This window comes from Sminthopsis crassicaudata, chromosome 1, assembly GCF_048593235.1.
Source record: "Sminthopsis crassicaudata isolate SCR6 chromosome 1, ASM4859323v1, whole genome shotgun sequence".
Lineage (NCBI taxonomy): Eukaryota > Metazoa > Chordata > Mammalia > Dasyuromorphia > Dasyuridae > Sminthopsis > Sminthopsis crassicaudata.
In genome coordinates this window covers 436262830-436288598 of record NC_133617.1, presented here as the reverse complement: position 1 = coordinate 436288598, position 25769 = coordinate 436262830, and the positions used below count along the sequence as shown (strand labels likewise).

Below are 25769 nucleotides of genomic sequence, written 5' to 3'. Positions count from 1 at the left end.
GATAGAGATATAAATGGGAAAAAAAGAGAATATCAATAAAACACTGAAAAAATATTTGGAAGGAAAGCAAAAAGAAGTGCAGGATGGGACAGAAATTTTGTTAGCATCTTGTTAAATTTAACACATACTTAAACTTTTGTAATAGGAATTTTTTATTTTTCATTTTATTATCTAAAATTCAGGCATATCCCTCAAAGTCTGCCTTATTATTAACCTCACCTTACCAAAACCTGTCCCAGATTATGTAAAAATGTATTTAAAGCCTTAAACATTTCCCACTTGATAAATGGTCAAAGGATATGAAAAGACAATTTTCAGATGATGAAATTAAAGCCATTTATAATTATATGAAAAAATGCTCCAAATCCTTACACATGCTGAACCAGCATCCAGTAAGAAACATATGCCAAGTGATGTCAAATTTCTGTTATCATTATGGGTTATGAATCATAAAGTTTAAAGTTTAAAAAAAAAAAAAAAGGGGGGGTGATTAAAGAAAAGGGACAAGAGAGATTGATTTACAAAAGCAATTAATAGTTTAAATGAAGCACTTTTGGTACAAGAAAAGTCAGAAATTAACCTTTGGGAATAGTTTAATAGTGAATGTCCTGCACCAGGTTCAATCAATTCTGAATCAAAGAGGCCAGGAGGTGGCTAACTGATTCAAGGATTTTAAAATATGAAGCAATACTATTGGAAAGAGATGATTTGGCACTCTCACCAGATCATAACTTTAATCCAGCCATGTTCTTATCTGCTTCCCCTGGGAAACATGTGTACCTTGAACAAAAAATAATTTAGCAAAACTAACCTACACATTAACCGAATTTGATATTATATATAAAATTCCATACTCAGGAGTCTGTCTTTCCAAAGAAGTAAGAAAGGTACATTCTCACATCTCTTTTTTGGCTTTATGCTTAGTCTTTAAAGGATTCAGTTTGTATTATTTTTTTCCATGATCATTCTTATATTAATTTTTTTTTGGGGGGGAGAGTTATAGAAGACAATGAATAACTGATGATGGTTATAACAAAAAGCATATAACACATCTTAACATACATGGGAAAAAAGTTCAGAAGGTGACATAGACAAACAGAGCAGTATTGGATCCACTTAGCTAAATGTAAGGTAGAAATTTTAGAAGGGCTGTCCAAAAGAGAAATTTATGTCTTATGTGTAATCTGCTTTTTCTGTTTTTAACACAAGGAAATATCCATGTTTGTTGATGTTTATCAAGTTCATAAGAACAACAAAAAAAAAAGATTCTTCTTAGCTTTCCTTGCTTTCCTCTAGAATTCTGCATTTAACTGGATATTTCATCTATATTGAGCATCTGGTGATGTCCATGTGTATAATTGCCTTTTGATATATTGAAAAAGAGTTGCTAAGACCAGTGAATTATCTTGACAAAACTGTTGAGGTGTGAGAAATGAGTGTTGAGGGATCCCCTGACAGCAATTAGATTCCCTGGATGGTCTGCAGGCTTTGTGACAGAATTCACAAACCCCAAGGAATACTGGCTTGAGGTTTGTAGGTTTGTGGCAAGAATGGGTTTAATAGGCTAAGAAACAGCTTTCTTAGTGGGCAAACTCCCGTTAGGACTTTTTTGCAAAGATGGGTTTACACTGAGAAGCAACTCAGCAGGCATTGTTGATTAGGAATCAGCAGAGGAGGAATGATAGGCCTTTGGTTTTATTGGGTTTGTTGACCTTCGCTGGGGGACCTTTAAGTAGAGGGCAGTGATTATGCCCCTGGCCAAGATTTTCAATTGAACAGAGGGAGATTACTACCTGGGAGTTTTCTCTCTGAACTGGATGGAGGGTTGGGCCCCTCCCAGAGGCTGGATTTGAGACTCAGGACCACACATCCCCCAAAGATTAAACCATAAGCACCACCTTTTCCACATAGTTTTCTTTTATTGCCACAGTTTATATCAGGGCCTTTCTGACCCTGATCAGGGGAACAGTTTACATCAAAACTATATTAATTTCTGCCCTGACTAATTTTGTATTCTAAGGCCAAACTTGTCTGCTATTCCAATTATTTTTTAATTTTCTACTTTAGCATTTAAATCTCCTATGATGCACATGACATCTTATTTTGTTGTTATCTCTAGAAGATATTGAAGATCTTCATAGGACGGATCAACTTTGACCTTTTTGGCATTCGTAGTTGGGGCATAGATTTGTATTTTTATGATGCTGAACAGGTTGCCTTGAATTCTATCACTTTTGAGATTATACTCACCATTACTTTTTTTTTTTACCCTTTTACTATAAACACTATTTAATTTCTTCCAAAAGATTCTAGTCCATAGTAGAATATGTAGTGATCATTTGAATTAAATTTGCCCAATCTATTCATTTAAGTTCACTGACACCCAAAAGGTCAAAGTTTAATCTATCCATCTCCTATTTGACCACATCCAGCTTACAGGTTCCTATTTAATATTGGATTTTCACAATATTGGATTTTCTTTTTGTCAACCAGATACATTTGCAGTTGAGCTTCCTTTGGATTTTGGCCCAGCCACTTCATTGGTAGTAGAAATATTTACAGTTGTCCTCCACTCTTCCCCAGTAACATATTAGATACCTTCCAACTCGAGGGGCTTATTTTCTAGTGTCATCTCTTTCATCATTTTAGTACTTTCCAAAGAGTTTTCTTGATAAAAGGTACTAAAATGGTTTGCTATTTCTCCAATAGATCACCTTTTGTTAGAACTCTCCATTATGACCTGTGCATATTTGATAACTCTGCATGGTATAGCTTATGAGTTATACCAGGTCCTCTGCCAGGACAAGACAGTGATTTGGTAGGACAAGAGGAAGTTCAGCATTTCTTACAAAATAGAATAATTCATTGCATTCATGTAGCACTATTTGTTTGCCTTTCTCTTCTGGATGGACATCTTTGAATCTAGGTCTTTGCTACTATAAAAAAAATGCTGCTATAATTATTTTGGCACATATGGGATAAAAATGCAAATCAAAAACCTCTAAGTTTTAAAGCCCTTTATAACCTAGCCTAAGGCTGCCTTTCCTGCTTCCTTAAACATTTCCTCAAACATTTCCTCCTTTCCTAAACACTATGTTCTAGCCAAACTGACCCTCTATCTGTTTCTCAAACACAACATTCCATCCCCCATCTCTTTGACTTTGTATTGGACATTTTCTGTCCTTATCTCTATCTCAGAGAATCCTCTTTTTCCTCTAATATGCAGCTTAAGCACCACCTTTTCCACATAGTTTTCTTTTATTCCCACAAATTTCTCACAAATAGCTCATTGTTTTGTAACCTCATTGTCTACCTCAGCTCTTGGCACATATTATTAGTAAGACTTAACAAATGTTTGTAGACTGATTCTTTTCATTATTGAACTTACTGGTGGACCTCTGGAGACAAAAAGTAAATAGAATTTGAGTCATTTTCTTAGCCTAATTAAAAATTTAATTCTAAGGGGCAGCTAGGTGGCTCAGTGGATAGAGCACCAGCCCTGAATTCAGGAGGACCTGAGTTCAAATCTGGTCTCAGACACTTAACACTTACTAGTTGTGTGATCCTGGGCAAGTCACTTAACCCCAGCCTCAAAAAAAGAAAAAAAAAATTAATTCCGGAATTGTTGACCAAGTCATAGCTCCACCCACTATATTAGTTTATTTGTTTTTCCATGACTTCTTCAATATGTAAATGAAGGAAATGCATAAGATCCAATCAAAAGAAAAATTAACATAAAATCCTGTTGTGGGTCTCTTCTTGGGAGTTATGTGAATCTTATTTCATTAGATCTTAACACCAGCCCTGAATTCAGGAAGACCAGTTCAAATCTGGTCTCTGACACTTAACACTTCCTAGCTGTGTGACCCTGGGCAAAAAAACCCAGCCTAAAAAAAAAAAAAAAAAAGATCTTAACTAAATAGAACTCTATCTTACTTGAGATCAACAGTTAAGTTTGTTAAGCTTTTGTTTCTTAGTTGAAGAACCTCTTATTTGTTATTTGGAGCAAACAAAGGTTTAACCAAGTAATGATTTTATTTACAATGGAATGGTTTATAATGAAGGGAAATATTTCTTATATGAGAAAATATTAGTAAAATTTCTTTATGCAAATATCCTATTGCTACTGTTTATAGGGTTGGTATTTCACTGTTACTGTGAGGCAGTTAAGAATGACTTAAGCAAAGCTTTTTTTTTTTTTTTTTTTTTTTTTAAATAGTTTTTATTTACCAGATATATGCATGGGTAATTTTACAACATTGACAATTGCCAAACCTTTTGTTCTAATTTTTCCCCTCCTTCCCCCCCCCCCAGATGGCAGGTTGACCAATACATGTTAAATATGTTAAAGTATAAATTAAATACAATATATGTGTACATGACCAAACAGTTGTTTTGTTGTACAAAAAGAATCGGATTTTGAAATAGTGTACAATTATCCTGTAAAGGAAATCCAAGATGTAGGTGGACAAAAAAATAGGCATTGGGAATTCTATGCAATGGTTCATAGTCATTCATCTCCCAGAGTTCTTTCGCTGAGTGTAGCTGGTTCAGTTCATTACTGCTTTATTGGAACTGATTTGGTTCATCTCATTGTTGAAAATGGCCACATCCATCAGAATTGATCATCATACAGTATTGTTGTAGAAGTATATAATGATCTCCTGGTCCTGCTCATTTCACTCAGCATCAGTTCATATAAGTCTCTCCAGGCCTTTCTGAAATCATCCTGCTGGTCATTTCTTACAGAACAATAATATTTCATATACCACTATTTATTCAGCCATTCTCCAATTGATGGGCATCCTCATAGTTTCCAGTTTCTGGCCACTACAAAGAGGACTTAAGCAAGTGCTTTAACAATTATTTTGTAGCAAAAATCCTGTCTTGCTCTCCCAATCCCTGTAGATAATGGCTAGGTAGAATCCCTAGAGAGGTAACTGAGCTCCAACCCATGTGTTTTCTCTTAATAATCAGCCAGTAAACTCATTGTGATGAGATTAGGGTTCCTGGTGGTCAGGGAATTAAATGATGAGGTTAGTGGCAAGTTCAGGATTTAGAGAACCAAATGAAGAGGTTTGACGCCCCTAAATCCCCTTAGGATTCAGCACATGGCAGGGATTTGTAGGAACCCCCTTCTGGTGGCACAGAGGTTCTTCGTAAAGCTGGATGGTAAAAAGAAGTTTATAATTGGCATTGGGAAGTCAGCCTTTGCTATGCATGAATTCCTTAGTGGCAAGATCCCGGCATAGAAGTAAAGTTTCTAGAAGAGAAATCACAGCAAAGAGGTATAAAATCTTGTTAAGGAATTAGGTCAGAAAGATAAAGAGAGGGTACCGCTGAAAGAGAATATCATTTCAGTTGCCAGTGGCTTATTGCTATGCCAGGGAAAGAGAGCTTCCTTGGCTTGGCATATTAGGTCCTCTGCAAAGAAATGACTTTAAAATCGTCCTTTTTACAAGGAAATCTGAGACAGAAGTTTCAATCAGAAATTGGAATGGAAGAAAGAGAGTATTCCAAACATGGGGCAGAGGATATGACCATTATTGAGAGATGGAGTATCTTGTTTATAGAACAGCCAGGAGGTCAGTCACTATATCTAAGAGAATATGAAAAGGAGTAAGTTGTAAAAAAAACTGAAAAAGTAGAAGAGGACTAGGTTATGAAGGGCTTTGAAGGCTAAACAAAGCATTTTGTATATGCTCCTGGAGGTAATAAAAAGTTTGACATTTGAGGTGTGTATGAGTGTATGTATAAGTGTGTATGTGTGTATGTGTGTGTGTGTGTGTGTGTGTGTGTATGTGTGTGTGTGTAAAACACTAAAGGACCTGAATTTTTTTTTAAAATCACCTACATAGCTGAATGATGGATTGAAGCAGGGAGAAACTTGAGGCAGGTGTACCACTAGCAGGATATTGCTATCCTTTTCTGTTTTAGGTAAATTTATTCTATTCATGTTCAAGGTAATAATTGTTAATTCTTTCCCTCTATTCTATCCTCTTATTTTTTTTTTCCTTTCCCCGTCTAATTGCTGTAGGAATATCCTCTTCCACTAGACTTGTGTCCTGGATGTCAGTAGATCCCTAAACAGTTATCTGACTTTTTTTATTTATCATTGATATCTTTTGTTTATTCATATTGATGAGGTGCAAATGATGAGGTTAATGGTAGTGGTGATGAGGTGTAAGAACTGTGGTGGGGAATCTCCTCTGGTTGGCACAGGTCCAATAAGAAAGAATTCACAAACCTGAAATCTGTGTGGCAAAAAGGGATTTTTATTGTTCACTAAGAAAGAAGCTTTCTTAGAGGACAAAACGCCTGTTTAGGAATTTGACAGAGATGGATTGATAAATTGTGATTATAAGGGATACATCTTGGCCTGGGGCTGGGAGATGTCTGAGCTACTCAACAGAGGGCCATCAGACAGAGATCTCCACTTGAATAACTAGAAGTTTGAACTACTGAGAATTGTTTGTGACAAATCTCCAATTGAATAACTGGGAGTTTGCAGGCTTTTCCAGGGTCTGGGAACTCCCTGAAGGGGATCCAGTTTCCTGGCCCCCCAAAAGATCTAAATTTACATCAATATTTACAGCTTTTTCCTGAATTAGAATTTTCTCTTTTTTTCAAAGTCAAGTTTTGATGCTCTTGAACTCTTGGACTGGATAATTGGCTTTTTTTGGCCTCCATTTGCATTGTCTGAGGTCAGGTTGTTTATCTTCTCTTTCAGCAGTGTTTGCTAAGTGCTCCTTATCTATATATTCAATACAGAATGCAGAGTCCTTTTCTCTTGTTAAAGGCTTGTTGCCTACTAAAGTAGGCAAAATAATCTTTATCACCTTGGTTTGTTTTTCACTCTCCAGAAAGAGGCTTCAAATGTTCCCCTCTACAGTACTTTGACCCTGATATATATTTGACATCTCTGGAATGTCCTTAATGGAACACTCTGAGTTGTTATTCTTATGCATCTTTTACTTCTTTCTGGGCCTCCTTCCTTAATGCTTTCATACTTCTGGGTATTCTTTTTTGTTAATCTAAGCTGTATCAAGGCACATACCATAGTTTCTTTCTTTATTCCTTAATTATTATTCAATTTTATCTTTTCAGTGTAGTACATGTGTAGTAATTAGGCTATTCCACTCTTCTTCATTCTATTAACTTAACCATAAATAAAGTTTCAAGATTTCAAGAAGAAAAGAATGGTAATGACTAGGCAGATCAAGAAAGGTCTCATCTAGGAAGTAAGACCTGCTGGAAGGAAGGTAGGGATTCTCAGTAGTCAATAAACATTTATTAATGTTCTAGGCATTGGGCTAAGCACTGGATTCTACTGGTAGAGATGTGAAAGGATCACATTCTAGACATTGTAGAATGTGTGCCAAGGAATGGAGATGGTAGATGGAATATTCCTATAAGAAATACCTAGTAAGCTAGTTTGATTGAGTAGAGAGTACATGGAGAGGAATAATATAAAGTAAAAGAAAAAGTAGGTAAAAGTCATTTTATAAAATGCTTTGAATATCAGGCTGGGTTAATTTTATGATTTAAGGAATAAATACAGGATCTTTTATTTTTTTTTTTTTTTTTTTTTTTAATTTTTTTATTTTATTTTATAATTATAACATTTTTTGAGAGTACATATGCATGGGTAATTTTTTACAACATTATCCCTTGCACTTACTTCTATTCAGATTTTTTCCCTTCCTCCCCCAACCCCCTCCCCCTGATGGCAAGCAGTCTTATATATGTTAAATATATTACAGTATAATTTAGATACAATATATGTGTGTAGAACCGAATTTTTTGTTGCACAGGAAGAATTGGATTCAGAAGGTAAAAATAACAGTTTACATTCATTTCCCAGTCCTTTTCTGGATGTAGCTGGTTCTGTCCATCATTAATCAATTGGAATTGGATTAGCTCTTCTCTATGTTGAAGAAATCCACTTCCATCAGCATACATCCTCGTACAGTATCATTGTTGAAGTGTATAATGATCTTCTGGTTCTGCTCGTTTCACTCAGCATCAGTTGATGTAAGTCTCTCCAAGCCTCTCTGTATTTCTCCTGTTGGTCATTTCTTATAGAACAGTAATATTCCATAACATTCATATACCATAGTTTACCCAACCATTCTCCAATTGATGGACATCCATTCATCTTCCAGCTTCTAGCCACTATGAAAAGGGCTGCCACAAACATTTTGGCACATACAGGACCCTTTCCCTTCTCTAGTAGTTCCTTGGGGTATAAGCCCAGTAGTAGTATGGCTGGGTCAAAGGGTATGCACATTTTGATAACTTTTTGGGCATAATTCCAGATTGCTCTCCAGAATGGTTGGATTCTTTCACAACTCCACCAACAATGCATCAGTGTCCCAGTTTTCCCACAGCCCCTCCAACATTCATCGTTATTTGTTCCTGTCATTTTAGCCAATCTGACAGGTGTGTAATGATACCTCAGAGTTGTCTTAATTTGCATTTCTCTGATCAATAGTGATTTGGAACACTCTTTCATATGAGTGGAAATAGTTTTAATTTCATCATCTGAAAATTGTCTGTTCATATCCTTTGACCATTTATCAATTGGAGAATGGCTTGATTTCTTATAAATTAAAGTCAATTCTCTGTATATTTTGGAGATGAGGCCTTTATCAGAACCTTTAACTGTAAAAATTTTTTCCCAATTTGTTACTTCCCTTCTAATCTTGTTTGCATTAGTTTTGTTTGTGCAGAAACTTTTTAATTTGGTGTAATCAAAATGTTCTATTTTGTGATCAATAATGGTCTCTAGTTCTCCCTTGGATACAAACTCCTTCCTCCTCCACAAGTCTGAGAGGTAAACCATCCCATGTTCCTCCAATTTATTTATGATTTCGTTCTTTATGCCTAAATCTTGGACCCATTTTGATCTAATCTTAGTATGTGGTGTTAAATGTGGGTCCATGCCTAGTTTCTGCCATACTAATTTCCAGTTTTCCCAGCAGTTTTTGTTAAATAATGAATACAGGATCTTTTAAAGAAAATAAATTACTCATTCCTGTTTAAGAAACAAAACAGAACTCTAAACACCATAGGAATAACGATATTTTATTAAGTGGCAAAACTAACAGTGACATTATTGATAATGACAATATTGGCAAACAAGATGCCTATCAAATAAGACTAGAGATAGGTAAAGCTAAGATGTCTTTCATTACTATTATTATTCAATATAGTGTTAGAACTGCTTGCTATAGTGATAATGAAGAAGGAGGGAAGCTGTTCCCTTTACTGAAGATGTGTTCCCTTTAAGATTATCTTTCTGAAACTGTGTTCTCTTTTGATCTGTGATTCCTTTTGGAGTCTCAGCCCTTCCTGGGGTAGGCATATCCCCTCAGATAAGTTATCTTTGGGGGATGCCAGACCATTTGATTTGATTAGAAATCCTGGTCAAAAAGCATATCTTTGAAGTGTTATTAATTCCAATAGGAGATCTGGGCTGGATACTGATAAGCATCTAAACCTGGGAACATTGGCTTCCTGGAGCATCAAGACTCCTTTTAAAGGGCAGTTTCCAGACTCACTTCTTACAGAGGCCCAAGCAATTTGCCCGCTGAAAAGGCCTTCTCTTTTCAGTGCCAGACTCCATTTCCCTAACAGGACTTTGCCACTGGTTTCTATCCAACAATAAACTTTCATTTTTGCCATTAATATTTCGGAATAAGTAAATTCTTTCACTTTGAACCCGCAGGCCAACCAAAAGGGGAGTTTAACAACTCTCTTATTGCCACTAACCTCATCACCACTGGGAATTGAGGGGATACAAACCTCATCAATAAGACAAGGAAAAAAAAACAACTGAGGTAATAAATATAGGCAAAGAGGAAACAAAATTATTGCTTTTTGCATATGACATTTTGGCTTCCTTACAAAGCCCCAGAAAGTCAAATAAAAATAATGAACAATTTCAACAAAGATAAGAACACAAAATAAGTCCAAACAAATCATCCACATTTCTCTGTATTATCAACAACTTTATCAAGGAAAAAAAAAAAATAAAAAGAAACTTTACTTAAAATAACTACAGAAAATATAAAATGTTTGAACATATAGAGGAACTATATGGAACATACACAGGAACAATTATTAAAAAAAACTATACAAATAAAGACATCAAAATATTTGGAGAAATATTCATTTCTCATAGATAGGGTAAGCAAATATAGTAAAATGACAATATAGCTTAAATTAGTTTACTTATTGAGTGCCCTACAAATCAAACTACCAGCGGATTCATTTATAGATGTAGAAAAATTAATAAAATTAATTTGGAAGAATAAAAGGTAATAGATATCAAGGGAATTAATTAGAAAAAAAAGAAGAAGGAAGATGGCCAAATAGTACCAGATATCAAACTATATTATAATTTAGATTATAAATTAAATAATAATTTAGAATTAAGAAAGAATTTGACAGGTTAGTTATTAAAACAGAGTAGATTCAGAATATATAGAGGCAAACAATAGCCTAGTGTTTGATAAACCAAAAGATCCCATGAAAACTCAGTATTCAATAAATATTGAGGAAAATCAAAGACAGTCTAGAAATAATTAGGTATAAAATAACTTTTCATACCACATACAATAATCTCTAAGTGCCCTATACTAGGCATGAAAGATATATAAAGAATGGTATCACAAATACATCTAGACCTCTCTGGTCTAGAGATTGGGGAAAATTATATGATCAAAATAGAGATATAGATCATAGAAGGCAAAATGGACAATTTTGGTTACATAAAGCTAAAACATTTTTCTATAAAGTTAATGCAACTAAAATCAGAAGAGGAGGGAAATAGGGTAAAATCTTTGAAACAAGTTTTGCAGATAAAGGTCTCATTTCTAAAATACAAGAAATGAATTCAAATTTGTAAGAGTAATAGTGATTCCATCAAGGGACAAATGTCAAAGAAAATAAACAGCAATTTCAGAAAAAGAAATCCAGACTATCCATAACTATATAAAAATTTTCTAAATCATTAGTATTTAAAGAATTGAAAATTAAAACAACTCATATCCAGCAGATAGCCAAACTTAAGAAAAAAAAATTACAAATGGTATAGAAGCTGTGGGAAAACAGGTCCATCAATACACTATTGGTAGAGCTATGAACTGATCTAGACAATCTGTAAAGAATTTTGGAACTATGTCCAAAGAGCTATTATTAAACTTGTATAACTGTTGATTCAGCAATACTGTACTAGGCATATACTCCCCAAAGATATACTTGCTATATATGTATCTGAGCTTCTCCCCTTCTCCTCTTTCCTTGCATTCTATAAGCAGTAGAAGGAGATGGGAGGAAGAAAAAAAAAAAGTCTTTGTTAAAAAATTCTAATAAAAAGAAGTTTTCATTTTGTTCTAGAGCTAACATGATATTTGAGTAGAGGGATGAATAATCAGTCTGTATTTTGGATTTACCAGTTTTATAGCTATGTGAACAATGGATTAGTGAAAAGAGATTCTGTAATTAGGGAGTCAAATTAATATGAACTAGTCTATGTAAGAGATGATAAGGCCCTGAACTAGCAACTCTAAATTATGTATATAAACTCATCATCATTAAAATGAGCATATATGTAGAGAACTTTTAAATTGTAAATTGCTATATAAATGCAAGCTATTATTATTATTTTTTTAAATCATTCTTCTACCAGATCTGCTCTTATCCCAAAATTCCATATAACTGGTTAAAGTCATCATCATTTGCTGGTCACCCAGGATAATGGAATATTAAGAGATGCTTTTTAAAATTTATTTATTAGTTTTTGAAATTTATTTATTTTTTTATGTTGCAAAATTTAAAATGTTTTTTTTTTCTTTTTATTTACAAGATACATGAATGGGTAATTTTTCAGCATTGACAATTGCAAAACCTTTTGTTCCCATTTTTCCCCTTCTTTCCCCCACCCCCTCCCCCAGATGGCAGGTTGACTAAAACATGTTAAATATGTTAAAGTATAAGTTAAATACAATATATGTATACATTAATATTTATTTTTACAAGATTTTGATTTCCATTTTTCTTTTTTCCCTCACTTCACCTCTCCCCAAGACAGTTATGGAGGTTCTATAGATCATTTTATATAATATCAGTAATCACCTTCACATCATCCATAAGAAATAATCATACTAATCAAGATTTTCAATGATGTGCAACCTACTATATCCTAAGTAGAATCCTTTTATTCTTACATGGCTCTAACAGTTTTTCTTATATTAAGTAGAGAAATATTTTGAAATTTTTACTTTACCAATTAAGAAAAAAAATTATTGAGAACCAATGTAAGTTTATAGATTTCTTCCATTCATTCCCTACTTCTCATTCATCCCCATCATTGAAGCATTTGCTTGCATTTAGGCCCATAGCACCTCTCATATTTGCTCTTTATGATTATTCATGTATCAGCAACAATGGGTTTGCAATTACATTTGCCATTATTTTCATTATTTCAAACATGTTTGGTGATTTGAACTTAAGGAAAGTATGTTTTTAGTATGTTTTTGGAGGAATTTCAATTCTCCTTTTATTAATTACTTTTCTTCTAATGTTTCTAAACTGAAGATAATTTTCTTTAATGCATACAATAGAAACAAAATAAGAGATGAGTAGCTTTATTTATTTTGCAAGTTAAAGTTAAATTTAGAAGAGAAAGATAGCATGATGTAAAAACAGAGGGTATCAATAAGATGTATTTTTATATTTAAAAAGTTGCATGTTATATTCTATTGAAATAGTAATATCATTTTAATTTATAAATAAAACAAACTCAACATCAAAAAAAATCATACTATCCTACAGTGGACAACAGTACACTAGTTATGTTAAATTTATTTTGTTAAATAAATGTTAAAACACATTAACAGAGGTAACATGGAAACTTCATGAGATTCAAAAAAGGTATTCATAACAACTGAGGGTCATAATAATGCTTTATTTCTGAAAACGTCATTCTCTCTTTCTCTTTTAAAGCTTTTTATTTACAAAATATATGCATAGGTAATTTTTCAACGCTAACCCTTACAAAACTTTCTGTTCTAAAATTTTCCCTCTTCTCCCCACTTCCTCATTTAGAGGGTAGATAGTCCAATACATGTTAAATATGTTAAAATCTATGTTAAATTCAATATATACATACATATTCATGCAGTTATCTTGCTGCACAAGAAAAATCAGATCAAGAAGAAAAAAGAAAAAAAAAACCTGAGAGAAAATAAAATGCAATCGAACATCAATAGAAAGAGTGAAAATGCTGTTGTGGTCCATACTCATTTCCCAGTCTTTTCTCTGAGTGTAGTTGGCTCTCTTGATCACTGAACTATTAGAACTGGTTTGAATCATCTCATTGTTGAAGAGAGCCATGTCCATCAGAATTGATTGTCCTTATAGTCTTCTTGTTGCCGTGTATAATGATCTCCTGGTTCTGTTTATTTCACTTAGTATGGGTTCATGTAGGTCTCTATAGGCCTCTCTGAAATCATCCTTTTGGTCTTTTCTTACAGAACAATAATGTTCCATAGAATTCGTATACCATAATCTATTCAGTCATTCTCCAATTGATGGGCATCCATTCCATTTCCAGTTTCTTGCCACTACAAAAAGGGCTGCCCCAAACATTTCTGCACATGTGGGTCCCTTTCTCTCCTTTAAGATCTCTTTGATATAAGCCCAATAGAATCACTTCTGGGTCAAAGGGTATGCATAATTTGATAACTTTTTGAGCATAGTTCCAAATTGCTCTCCAGAATGGTTGGATTCACTCACAACTCCACCAAGAATGTATTAGTGTCCCACTTTTCCCACATCTCCTCCAACATTCATCATTATCTTTTCCTGTCATCTTTTTTTTTTTTTTTTCCCCTGAGGCTGGGGTTAAGTGACTTGCCCAGGGTCACACAGCTAGGAAGTGTTAAGTGTCCTAGACCATATTTGAACTCGGGTCCTCCTGAATCCAGGGCTGGTGCTCTATCCACTGCCCCTTTTCCTGTCATCTTGATGAGGAATAAATTAGAGGCTCTAAGCTGAGAAGGATCAGTTCTTCTCCTCTTGGGTCTGATTAATCTCTTTCTCCTTCCCCAAAGTAACCAAGAGCAGGTTCAAAGTGAATGAATTCTCTACTCAATGCTGTATCAAAACAAATAGTAAAGGGATAGACAGACATTTGGCCTCCAGGAAGGCCAAACTGCCTGGCAAGGGGACGCCAGTTGGCAGGCACAAGGATGGTATAAACTGAGTGCAAGGAAAACAATTTTAGAACTTCCTTTTATACATAACTAGGGTCATCAAACCACATTTGCATAGAGATGTTATTCAAGAGGTTCTGGAGATATTTGTAAATAAGGCAGGAATTTCTCTTAATCATTTGTATCTCAAATTATCTCCTTTTACCCCTCCTCAGACAAGAATTTCCTGTTAATTATTTTTATCTTGAACTATCTCTTTTTTTGACCTTATCAATCTTAGACAATGCTGACAGATGTGTAGTGATATCTCAGAGTTGTCTTTATTTGCATTTCTCTGATCAATAATGATTTGGAGCACCTTTTCAGGTGGCTACAAATAGTTTCAATTTCAATTGTCTGTTCATATCTTTGAGCATTTATCAATTGGAGAATGGCTTGAAATCTTATAAATTTGAATTAATTCTCTATATATTTTAGAAATGAGTCCTTTATCAGAACCCTTGAATGTAATTTTTTCCCCAGTTTACTGTTTCCCTTCTAATCTTGCCTGTATTAGTTTTGTTTGTATAAAAACTTTTTAATTTAATATCATCAAAATTATCAACTTTGTGTTCAATAATGATCTCCAGTTCTTTGGCCACAATTCCTTCCTTCTCCACAGATCTGAGAGGTAAACTATCCTTTGTTCTTCTAATTTGTTCATAATATCACTCTTTATATTTAAATCATAAACCCATTTCGACCTTTTCTTGGTATATGGTGTTAGGTATGGACCAATGCCTAGTTTCTATCATACTAGCTTCCAATTTTTCCAGCACTTTTTTTCAAATAGTGAATTCTTATCCCAAAATCTGGGGTCTTTTGGTTTTTCAAATATTAGATTACTATAATCATTGACTATTGTGTCCTGTGAACCTAACCTATTCCATTGATCAACTGTTATGTTTCTTAGCCAATGCCAAATGGTTTTGATAACTGCTATTTTATAATATAGTTTTAGAACTGGTACAGCTAGGTCACCTTCATTTGCTTTTATTTTATTTTTTTCATTAATTCCCTTGAAATTCTTGACCTTTTGTTCTTCCAGATAGATTTTGTGGTTATTTTTTCTAATAAAGTAAATAGATTCTTGGGAGTTTGATTGGTATAGAAGTAAATAAATATATTAGTTTAGGTGGTATTGCCATCTCTATTATATTTGTTTGACCTATCCAAGAATACTGAAAATGCCATTCTCTATTAAAAATATTATAGTTTAGGCAGAATAAGACGTGACAAGTTATTTTTGTTTAAGTGTTTAAAGATTATATTGTATTAAAATGCTCTAGAATGTCATATGCATTCACAGTTACATAAATTATTAAATTGATTAAAAAAAAAAAGCAAAAAACTTAAGGGTAAAACTCTATTGAGGTCATCTAGATAGAGTGCTGGGCTTGAAGTCAGGAAAATTTCTTATTTTCCTAAGTTCAAATCTGGCCTCAGCCATTATTAGCTATGTTACCCTGGGCTGTTAGGTTCTTACTAAATACTAAGTTGGTTCTTAACAATTCTCTAGCTCAGAATTCATACCTTTAGTTCAAACCTTTAAGGGAGTTTTCACCTTTGAAAGGAATACTTTAAAGAAGCAAGTTCATTGGTTGTAAGTAGTTCCCACAAGCCCCTGCAGTACTCATAAGCCCATTCTCTGGGAGGATAAAAAGAGGCAACATTGAGTCTGAAGAAGAATCTGGATTGAGTCAAAGAGAAGACGTCTGGGGCATTTGCAAGTCCAGCAATCCCACACTTTTGGAGGGGAAGCCTCCCAAGAAACCTGCTCACAGAGGAAAAGATTATACAGAAAAGAAATCTCCTCTCAGAGAAGGATTATAACTTAGAAATGACAGGACATTACATTTTGGTGCCCAAACGTGGGGCAAGGACTTATTCTGAGCCCTTCAGAGGAGCTAGCCCGGACCTTGATGCTGGGCAGTCACTTAATTCTCTCTGCCTTAGTTTCCTCATCTGTAAAATGAGCTGGAAAAAGAATGGCAAACCACTTTTCTATCTTTTCCAAGAAAACCCCAAATGGGCTCATCAAGAGTTGGGCACAACTGAATAACAATTGAAGCTTTATTTTATCTTTTCTTGGGAATGGTTTAATTTCACCACCTCTAAATTCAATTACTTTTTTAATTTAAAATGTTTTACATTGAAATAATTTCTTAGAAACAAAGACAAGGGTCTCAGAAACTTTGAGACACAAGGTCAAAAATCTCTACTTAGTTGCCAAGGTTTATCCTTGTCTCCTTGCTTAAACAATCTGACAAATTCAGGCCTAATCCTGAGTTTTTATCCCTAAACCACAAATATGCAGGAACCAGTAGGGTTTCTCACCAAGATTCTTTCTTTTCTGAGGACTCCATAGACTCTATGGGAGGGTCCTTAACTCACTCCAGAGTTAGACCAGTTCACAAGCAGCAAATGGTTTGTTGCTGTTGCCTTTGAGACGCTAGCTTGTCAGTTTTCAGTGAAGAGAACATGTTTCTTCTGCAGTCTTACAGCTGTTATTCGTTTTCTTATATACTTCCCTGCAAGTGTGGCTTTCATAACTTGTTAGTGATTCTGGTTATTTTCCATCACACAAATGAATTTCTATGAAGGGGAGATGCCTTTTTTTGCTCTTTAAGTCATTGGCCTTCAGAATCACTTTTACTCTTCCCTCTCCTTCAATGTCCATATTCAATCAGTCTCTGAAGGCTGATTGGGAATAAAGAAGCCTGGGGTCCAACTCTGGCTCTAATACTGGGCTTAACTGTGTGCTGGTGGATATATCATTTAGTCTTAGGCTTCTGTTTCCTAATCTGTAAAATGGGGGTAATAACTCTTGGACTACCTTCTTCACAGATGAGGTTTAGTGCTTTATAAATTGTCAAGCATTATAAAAATGTAGGTTATAATTATCCTCAGACATTTTTCAATGCCTCTTCTACTCCCAGTTTTGTTCCGAGTTTAAATCTATAATAATAATAGCTGACATTTATATGGCATTTTAAAGCTTAAAAAGTGATTTACAAATATTTCCTTTGGTAATAGAAATATTACTATTACTCATATTAAAGGTGGGGAATTAGAATATTAGGGAATTTAAATAGCTTTTTTCTGAACACAGAACTATTAAATATTGACCAGTGTTTTTCAAAGTGTAGTCTATGGATCCATAACAAATACCAAGACAGGGGCAGCTAGGTGGCACAGTGGATAGAGGACCAGCCTTGAATTCAGGAGGACCCAATTTCAAATCTGAACTCAGACACTTAACACTTCCTTGCTGTGTGACCCTGGGCAAGTCACTTAACCCCAGCCTCAGGGAAAAAAAAAATACCAAGACATTGTTTGCCTACTAAAATATTCCTTTCTTTCCCAATTACAGTATCTGTGTAAGACTGGATTTTCTTCATATGCTTCAAAACAATGAAACATGACAGATTGAATACAAAAGTAGATATAAGAATCTGATTTCTATTGTCACATAGGAAGGAGATCACAAAATTTACAAAAATTTATAAAACAATATCATTCTCATTTGTTTTCTTTTGCTTTAGAAAATATTTTCATAAAAATTTCATTTGTTAATGTTATTTTGAAGGAATGAATAAAAATTTAAAATGATCATTTTTAATTTTTAACAAGGTAAATGTTGATAGAATTAACCCATATAAGTTCTTAGTGATCTTTAAATAGTTTTAGAAGTGTAAAGACTAAATAAGACATAAAGGTTAGTTATTATTTTCAAAATAAACCCAACAACAATATCCAACTCCAATGTCACATCCTCTTTAGACTCAACCAGAATATCACTTTTATCATATATTGTATTTAATTGCAATGTATTGAAATATCTGTGTATGTGCTTTGTGTCAACTAATAAATTGCAAGCTCTCTCAGGGCAAGAGGTCTGTCATGTATGTATGTTTGCATATATATATATATTTTTTTCTTTCCCAAATGCCAAATATATAATATACATTTATATCTCTTTATCAATTTTTTGGGCACACACTAGGTGATTAATTAATGTTTATTGAATAAATGAATGAAACCTTTAAGCTGAAGGTCTTCCTCATGCTGATGTCTCTTAGGCTTATCTACACTGTACAAGTTCTACTTAATTTACCTGCTTGGGAAATTGCTTCTATAAATAAATAGTTTCTGTTTCATAAATGACTTACTCTTCCTATTTACATTACCTTGATCTTTTAGCTAAGCCACAACAGGTTAAGTTGCCTAGAAATTTGAATTTAGTTGATATTCAAATCCTTAGCCACTAAACCTTACTCAGAAAGGGAAACCCTGGCTTATGAAAAACCCTCAGAACACAATTGCTATTTGATATTTAGCTGCTGTTGTTAACTACATTTGCTAAGGGCAACAGGAAAAGAATTTTCTCATCCATTCTTACTATTCTTTTTTATGGTTCTGTAGTTTTGGGGGTTAGTGATACAGATGACTCAAAGGTGCTTCCAAAATGAATATTTTGACAATTTGCTGTATGTTTGTAAACCCTGTCACCTTCGGTGTTCCAAGACACCACCTTTGGTGTGTCAGAGTTACTGTTATGCAAGTAAGTAATGGAATGTTTCTCTTGCGTGTATTTATTACCTTGCTGTGCAGGTTCTATATTTGTTCCAAGTAAAATAACATTAGAAAGATAGTGACATTTTCTAGATAATACATGATAATGACAGATTGCAATGATTAAAATGGACAGAAATTAGTCAAAATAGAACTGAATGCACTTGTTCAATCTTATCAGAACAATGTAATTTATTAGTTATTAAAACAGAGTGCTATTTAGGTCACAGAAAGTATTAATTAACAAAAGAAATTTGACAAATTATGCTAAATTTAAATGGTGTTTGTATTTTGTCTTGTCTTCATTATTTCTGCCATTTTCTATGGATAAAGGTAATACCAGTTCCCTTAAAATCACAGATGTGAGTCTTTGGATCTGCATAGGTGTGGGAATAATTTCATCTTTGACAATTTTCTTGCTAATACTTCTCCTGAAGAAGAAGAATCCCAAGAGATCAAAGGATGAATTGGAAAATACAGGTACAAAGTGTGATGAATTTAATTTGAAATCTTTGAAATATATCTTCATGGGATGGCAGTTGTGACTTTCAGTTTTTTCTTTTGTGTAGAACTGTAGTAAGTCATAAATCTTTTGAGTGCATTGAGGAATGAGTTAATTAGTTCAAATTCTGCAGGACAACATTCATTTCTACTCTATTCATTATAATGCTGATAGTATCCTTCCTTCTCCCCAAAATTTTCCATAAGGAATGACTATCAAAGAATAGAAATATTTTTCAGTAAACATGGGTATCTTTGGCAAAAATTGACAGACTGATTAATGCTAACTAGAAGAAATGGCCAATCTTACCTCTCACTATCAAGAAAAGGGTATCTGGCTGTATCTGTGGGCATATTTTTAATACAAATTTGAGTGATTCACTTGCATGAAAGCATTAAGTATTTAATTATTATTGAGGAAGAATTATTAATTCAATTCTTTTAGGCATCAGGCACCTAAAATTTTCTAGTGAAGAAGTGGCGATAGCCTATAATGTCCCACTTAAAAACTTTTTATGAAAGAAATGCTACTTCTACTCATGACCTTATCCCTAAATACATCAGCCAGTTTTCCAGCTTTTCTATTTAGTGCCCAATTAATAAACTGCATATCTATTTATAATAGAATTAGGGAAGTGAAACATTTGTTCCATTTCTTTTACCTTCATTGCTGAGAAGTCTTTTGGACAGGTGATGAGGCTTTATGAGATTTTTTTTTTTAATTTATTTTAAACATAGAATCACTCCCGGGAAATGTCATGGAAAATATTAAGACTTTTCTTCAAATGTGTCTACTGAACAGACATTCATTACATTCTCAATTCCAATTCCTTTAAAAAAATTAAGTTAAAAAAATATAGACCAAATAAAAATTGTTTTGTGTCTAGCTCCAAATTTTGAAGTCCCCATGTAGGATAATCATTACACAATGTAATATGTCAATACAGAGTATTCTATCTTTGTTAAGAGCTTAAGGATTACTGTGTTGCATGTAAAATGTATGGGATTGCCTGTCATCTAGGGGAGGAAGTAGAGGGAGGGAGGGGAAAATTTGGAAAAATGAATACAAGGGATAATACTATAAAAAAAAAAATTACTCATGCATATATACTGTCAAAAAATTTTATAATTATAAAATTAATTTAAAAAAAAGTTTACTGTACTGCAAGGACCACTTTGTGAAAAAATATGCCTCTCATGAAGCCTCAGTATTAAAGCTTATGACCTTTATATTTAGATTTAAGGTAAAACTTTTAGAGCAACATATAGATAATGCTATACTTGTTTATGTCTTTGCAGAGCCAAAAACTGAGGTACAGGAGATTACTAAATTTGATCTTGATAGGAGTAAAAATGATGAAGCTGGAATCCTTCCTAAAAATAGTACAACTATGTCATACATAGTAGAAGAATGCAAGTGTAAAGATTGTAATCTAGGCAAAGCAGATAGTGCCTCAGATATATGTTTCCCACTCCCAGCCATGGAAGAAGGAGCAACTGTCCTTGTCACCACAAAAACAAATGACTTTTGTAAGAGTTCACCAGGTCCCATGAATGACGCTTTCATGGGAATATGGAAATCTATTTTCACAACATAATGATCCAGTTTGAATGGAATAGTGTCACTTGCAAAGCTTATGCCAGTGAACAGAATGATACATCTTATCCCTTTATTATAGTTGCAATCAATCTGTCATCAATATAACTCTAATGTTTTTTCATTTTAAAGTCTCTTTCTTGATTTATTTCTCTATCTTTTTTGTTTGGGAGCCAACTACAAAAAGCTTCATGTCACTGTTGTATTCTGTATTCACTAAGAAAAAGGAATAATATGTCAGTTTTAAAGTTGTTTGTTTTCATATTTGTATATTTACTCACTATTTACTTACATAGACAAATAAATTGAACATCTCAGAACAGGTTTAAAGTTTCATTTATTGCTAAAGAAATGAGAGAAAAATTAGGAAATGACTACAATTTACACTATAAGAGGAAATAACTTAAAAAAAAAAAACAGTTCCAATGAATTCTCCCTTTAGATGAGCAGTCCATACACACATTAACAAGGAAAAATGAAAGAATAGAATTGCTTTTCATCATATGTCAGTAATGTATTTTGAAAAAGTGAACTATCACAAGTAAATTGACAAATATAGTTTAAAATTTACAAACAAACAAATTTCTTGGTAGCCTTTTATAGACCTATTGAAGATAAGAAAGAGGATTAGAAGAGAGGGGCTGGCTGGCTAGCAGATTGCTCAAGCTGAGCCTCTTATACTGGCTATAAAGTGGTCACTTCTGGTCAGATCAATAGGCTCAGGAATTTTACTTTATCAGCCTACTCAGGTTGTGAGGAGCTGTTTCTCTATTAAACAAGAGTAAAAAAGAGTAATTTATAAGCCAAAATAATTGATTATTTTTGTGGGGGATAGGTCTTTTTAAGTGATAAACTAATTATTAGCTAGAATTTTGCCTAGTAATTATTGAAAATAAATGAAAGCCTGAATTGGATTTAAAGTTGTATGTGTATACATGTATATATGTATATAAATGTGTATGGGATCTCAAAGACCTTTTAATTTAAAATTTCATTTTATAGATGAAATATTCCTACTAGAGTTACTTCTAAACTTTTATTCAAAACTTGTACTTATAAACTTGTACTCAGATTGGGTATTTCTAGGGAATAGGTCTTGGGTTCAAGGTATTCTGTGTTTTTGCATTCCTACAACTGTACTTAGCAAGCTTCTGTGAGAAATGACCAGCAGGATGATTTCAGAAAGGCTTGGAGAGACTTACATGAACTGATGCTAAGTGAAATGAGCTTACTTTTAACTTTCAGACATTAGACACAATTAACTCAAAGCAGACTAAGATGGCATAATTCATTTAGGAGCTTAATACCTTGTTGTGTTTTTTATTTGTCACATATTTTCTGTGATAATGTCAATTAGATTAGGTGGAAAACAATTGATCAAATTCAGTTGACTCCTATTACATAGATCCAGAAAATAAATGCTAGAGAAGTTAAATGACTTACCTAAAGTCACATAGGTAGCAAGTATCAGATAATATGATTTGCTTCCCCATCCTTGGTTATTGTCTTGAGGAATAATTCACCTAAGCTATTGTTTTGCTACTGATAGAGTACACATTTATTTGAGCAGATATTTATGTTTAACAGATATAGTATTTATCTCTTTTGGAGCCTGATATAAATACATCAATGATTCAATTCAGTGAACATTCATTAAATATTTACTATGTGCATACTAGGGTGGATCCAAAGATAGTAAGTCTGTCATTAAAGAACTAAAGAACACATGTACACAGATAAGAATGATTCAAGGTAGAGTGTGATGAGACAATGGAAAAATTCAAAGTGCTCTTCAAAAGTTTGAGGAGGAAGAATAAACTGTCATTATTTCCAAAGAATATTTTCCCATTGAAAGGGACCCGCATGTGCAAAAACGTTTGTGCCACTCTGTTAGGATTACTAGGTGAGAACTCAGGTTGTCTGGACAGTGACAAGGTGAGAATTCAGGTTGTCTGGACAATTACAAGGTGAGAACTCAGGTTGACTTGATAGTTCTCTGGCTCAGACCTTTGGTTTAGGCCTTTAAAGGTAGTTTACACCTTAGGAATCCTAAGAGGAGCAAGTTCATTGGTTGGAGTACTTCTTCCCGGAAGCCCTTGCATTATCCCATGCCCATTCTCTGGGAGGATAAAAGAGGACAGCACTCCAGAGAGGAGAAGTCTCTGCTCTACATCAGGCTTAACGCGGCTCTCTGCAGGAAGGGAAGTCACTTCTCTGGACAAGAGTTAACGGCAACTGTCTGGAGACAACAGTTCTCTACAGGAAGAAGAATCTGTCTGAGAGATTTGAGTTGACACAGCAGATCTCCTCCCAGAGAGCGATCAGCAGCTTCTGGAGACCACAGCACGTTACACCACCCTTTTTGTAGTGGCAAGTAATTGGAAACTGAGTTGGATGCCCATCAGTTGGAAAATGGCTGAATAAGTTATGGTATATGAATATTATGAAATATTATTGTTCTATAAGAAATGATACTTTTAGAGAGGCCTGGAGAGACTTACATGAACTGATGCTAAGAGAAATCTATAGCAACAGTAAGATTAAACAGTGATAAATTCTGATGGATATGACTCTTTCCAAAAATGTGATGATTCAGATCAGTTACAATGATCTTGTGATGAAGAGAGCCATCTGTATCCAGAGAGAGGACCGTGGGAGTATGGATCACAACATAGCATTCTCACTCTTTTTGTTGTTGTTTGCTTGCATTTTACTTTCCTTCTCATTTTTTTCCTTTTTGAACTGATTTTTATTGTGCAGCAAGATAACTGTATAAATATATATGCATATATTGCATTTAACATATATTTTTACCATATTTAACATATATATATATATATATAGGATTATTTGCTATCTAGGGGAGAGAGTGGGGAAAAGGGGGAGGATTGCAACTCAAGATTTTGGAAGAATTAAGGTTGAAAATTATTCATGCATATCTTTTGAAAATTAAAAAGCTTTAATTAAAAAAAAAAAGAACATTTCCCAATTCTTTATTTGTTGAGAGTTGGCCTTGTCTGATGTGATGAATAAATAAGTATTCTAAAGCTTCAAAACTAGAAGAAACAGAGCAACTAGAAAAAACAAGTGCTCCTAGGTCTTTAGAGGAGCTTGCATGTGGAAAAAAATATTTTAAAAGATACAAAGAAAAGTAGGGAGATAATAACACATGAATCTGAGAGATGATAAATTAGGGAACCAGGTAGGCTTGGTGTGAAGAAAAGTAATATGGTGGGAAACCTTAAATTATTATTTTTTTATTATAGCTTTTTATTGAAAAACATATGCATGGGTAATTTTTCAACATTAAGCCTTGCAAAAACTTGTGGTCCAACTTTTCCCTCCTTCTCTCCATTGCCTCCCCTACATGGCAGGTAATCCTATACATGTTAAATATGCTAAAGTATATGCCAAATACAATATATGTATACATATTTATACAGTTATCTTGATGCACAGGAAAAATAAGATTTAGGAAGAAGGTAAAAATAACCTGAGAAGAAAAACAAAAATGCAAGCAAACAATAACAGAAAGAGTGGAAATGCTATGTTGTGGTTCATATTCATTTTCCACGAGACTAGGGATTCTCTCTCTCTCTTTTTTTAAAATAGCTTTTTATTTACAAGATATATGCATGGGTAATTTTTCAGCATTGACAGCTGCAAAACCTTTTGTTCCAATTTTCCCCCTCCTTTCTTCCACCCCCTCCTCCAGACAGCAGGTTGACCAATACATGTTAAATATGTTAAAGTATAAGTTAAGTACAATATATGCATACATGTCCATACAGTTATTTTGCTGTACAAAAAGAATTGGACTTTGAATAGTGTACAATTAGCCTGTGAAGGAAATAAAAAATGCAGGCGGACAAAAATAGAGGAATTGGGAATTCTATGTAGTGGTTTATAGTCATCTTTCAAGAGTTCTTTCACTGGGTGGCTGGTTCAATTCAGTACAGCTCTATTGGAACTGATTTGGTTCATCTCATTGTTGAAGAGTGCCATGTCCATCAGAACTGATCATCATACAGTATTGTTGTTGAAGTATATAATGATCTCCTGGTCCTGCTCATTTCACTCAGCATCAGTTCATGTAAGTCTCTCCAGGCCTTTCTGAAATCATCCTGCTGGTCATTTCTCACAGAACAATAATATTCCATAATATTCATATATCACAATTTATTCAGCCATTCTCCAATTGATGGGCATCCACTCAGTTTCCAGTTTCTGGCCACTACAAAGAGGGCTGCCACAAACATTCTTACACATACAGGTCCCTTTCCCTTCTTTAAAATCTCTTTGGGATATAAACTAGACTAGGGCTTCTCAACATTTTTGTGTATGATGGATCCCATTGGATATAATGAAATGTATGGATCTCTTCTCAGAATATAATTTTAAAATGTATAATAAGATACAAAGTACTACAAAAATTGATTTTTTTAATGTGGGTTTTTTTTTAGTATTTTATTTTTCCATATACATGCAAAGATAATTTTTAATATTCACTTTTGCAAAACATGGTGTTTCAAATTTTTCTCCCTCCTCTCCTCCTTAAGACAGTAAGCAATTTGATATAGGTTAAAAATATGCAGTTCTTCTAAACATATTTCCATTTCATCATGCTGCACAAGAAAAATCAGAGCGATATGGGGGGAAATAAAACCCAGTATACAACAATAAAAGAGGTGAAAATATTATGCTTTGATCCACATTTAATCTTCATAGTTCTCTTTCTACATGTGGTTGGCACTTTCCTTCACAAGGCTATTGGAATCACCTTGAATCACCTGAAATAGATTTTTTTAAAAAATAAAGATGGAATTGTTTTCCCA

General features: G+C 33.8%; 1 protein-coding gene across 1 annotated transcript; it reads left to right on the top strand.

Moving 5' to 3' along the window:
• The first annotated feature begins 18560 nt into the window (after positions 1-18560).
• On the top strand, positions 18561-21221 carry TNFRSF17 (TNF receptor superfamily member 17). Its single transcript, XM_074287288.1, has 3 exons — positions 18561-18825; positions 19170-19316; positions 20637-21221. The coding sequence occupies exons 1-3, from the start codon at positions 18708-18710 to the stop codon at positions 20933-20935; spliced, it is 564 nt and encodes a 187-aa protein (XP_074143389.1). The 5' UTR covers positions 18561-18707; the 3' UTR covers positions 20936-21221.
• The last annotated feature ends 4548 nt before the right edge of the window (positions 21222-25769 follow it).

Bases quoted from the DNA above. Each gene is read 5' to 3' on its own strand.
- TNFRSF17 (XM_074287288.1), top strand. From the start codon at position 18,708: ATGACTCAAAGGTGCTTCCAAAATGAATATTTTGACAATTTGCTGTAT. The intron at 18,826-19,169 runs GTAAGTAATGGA...CTATGGATAAAG, and splicing joins TCAGAGTTACTGTTATGCAA to GTAATACCAGTTCCCTTAAA. The intron at 19,317-20,636 runs GTACAAAGTGTG...ATGTCTTTGCAG, and splicing joins GGATGAATTGGAAAATACAG to AGCCAAAAACTGAGGTACAG.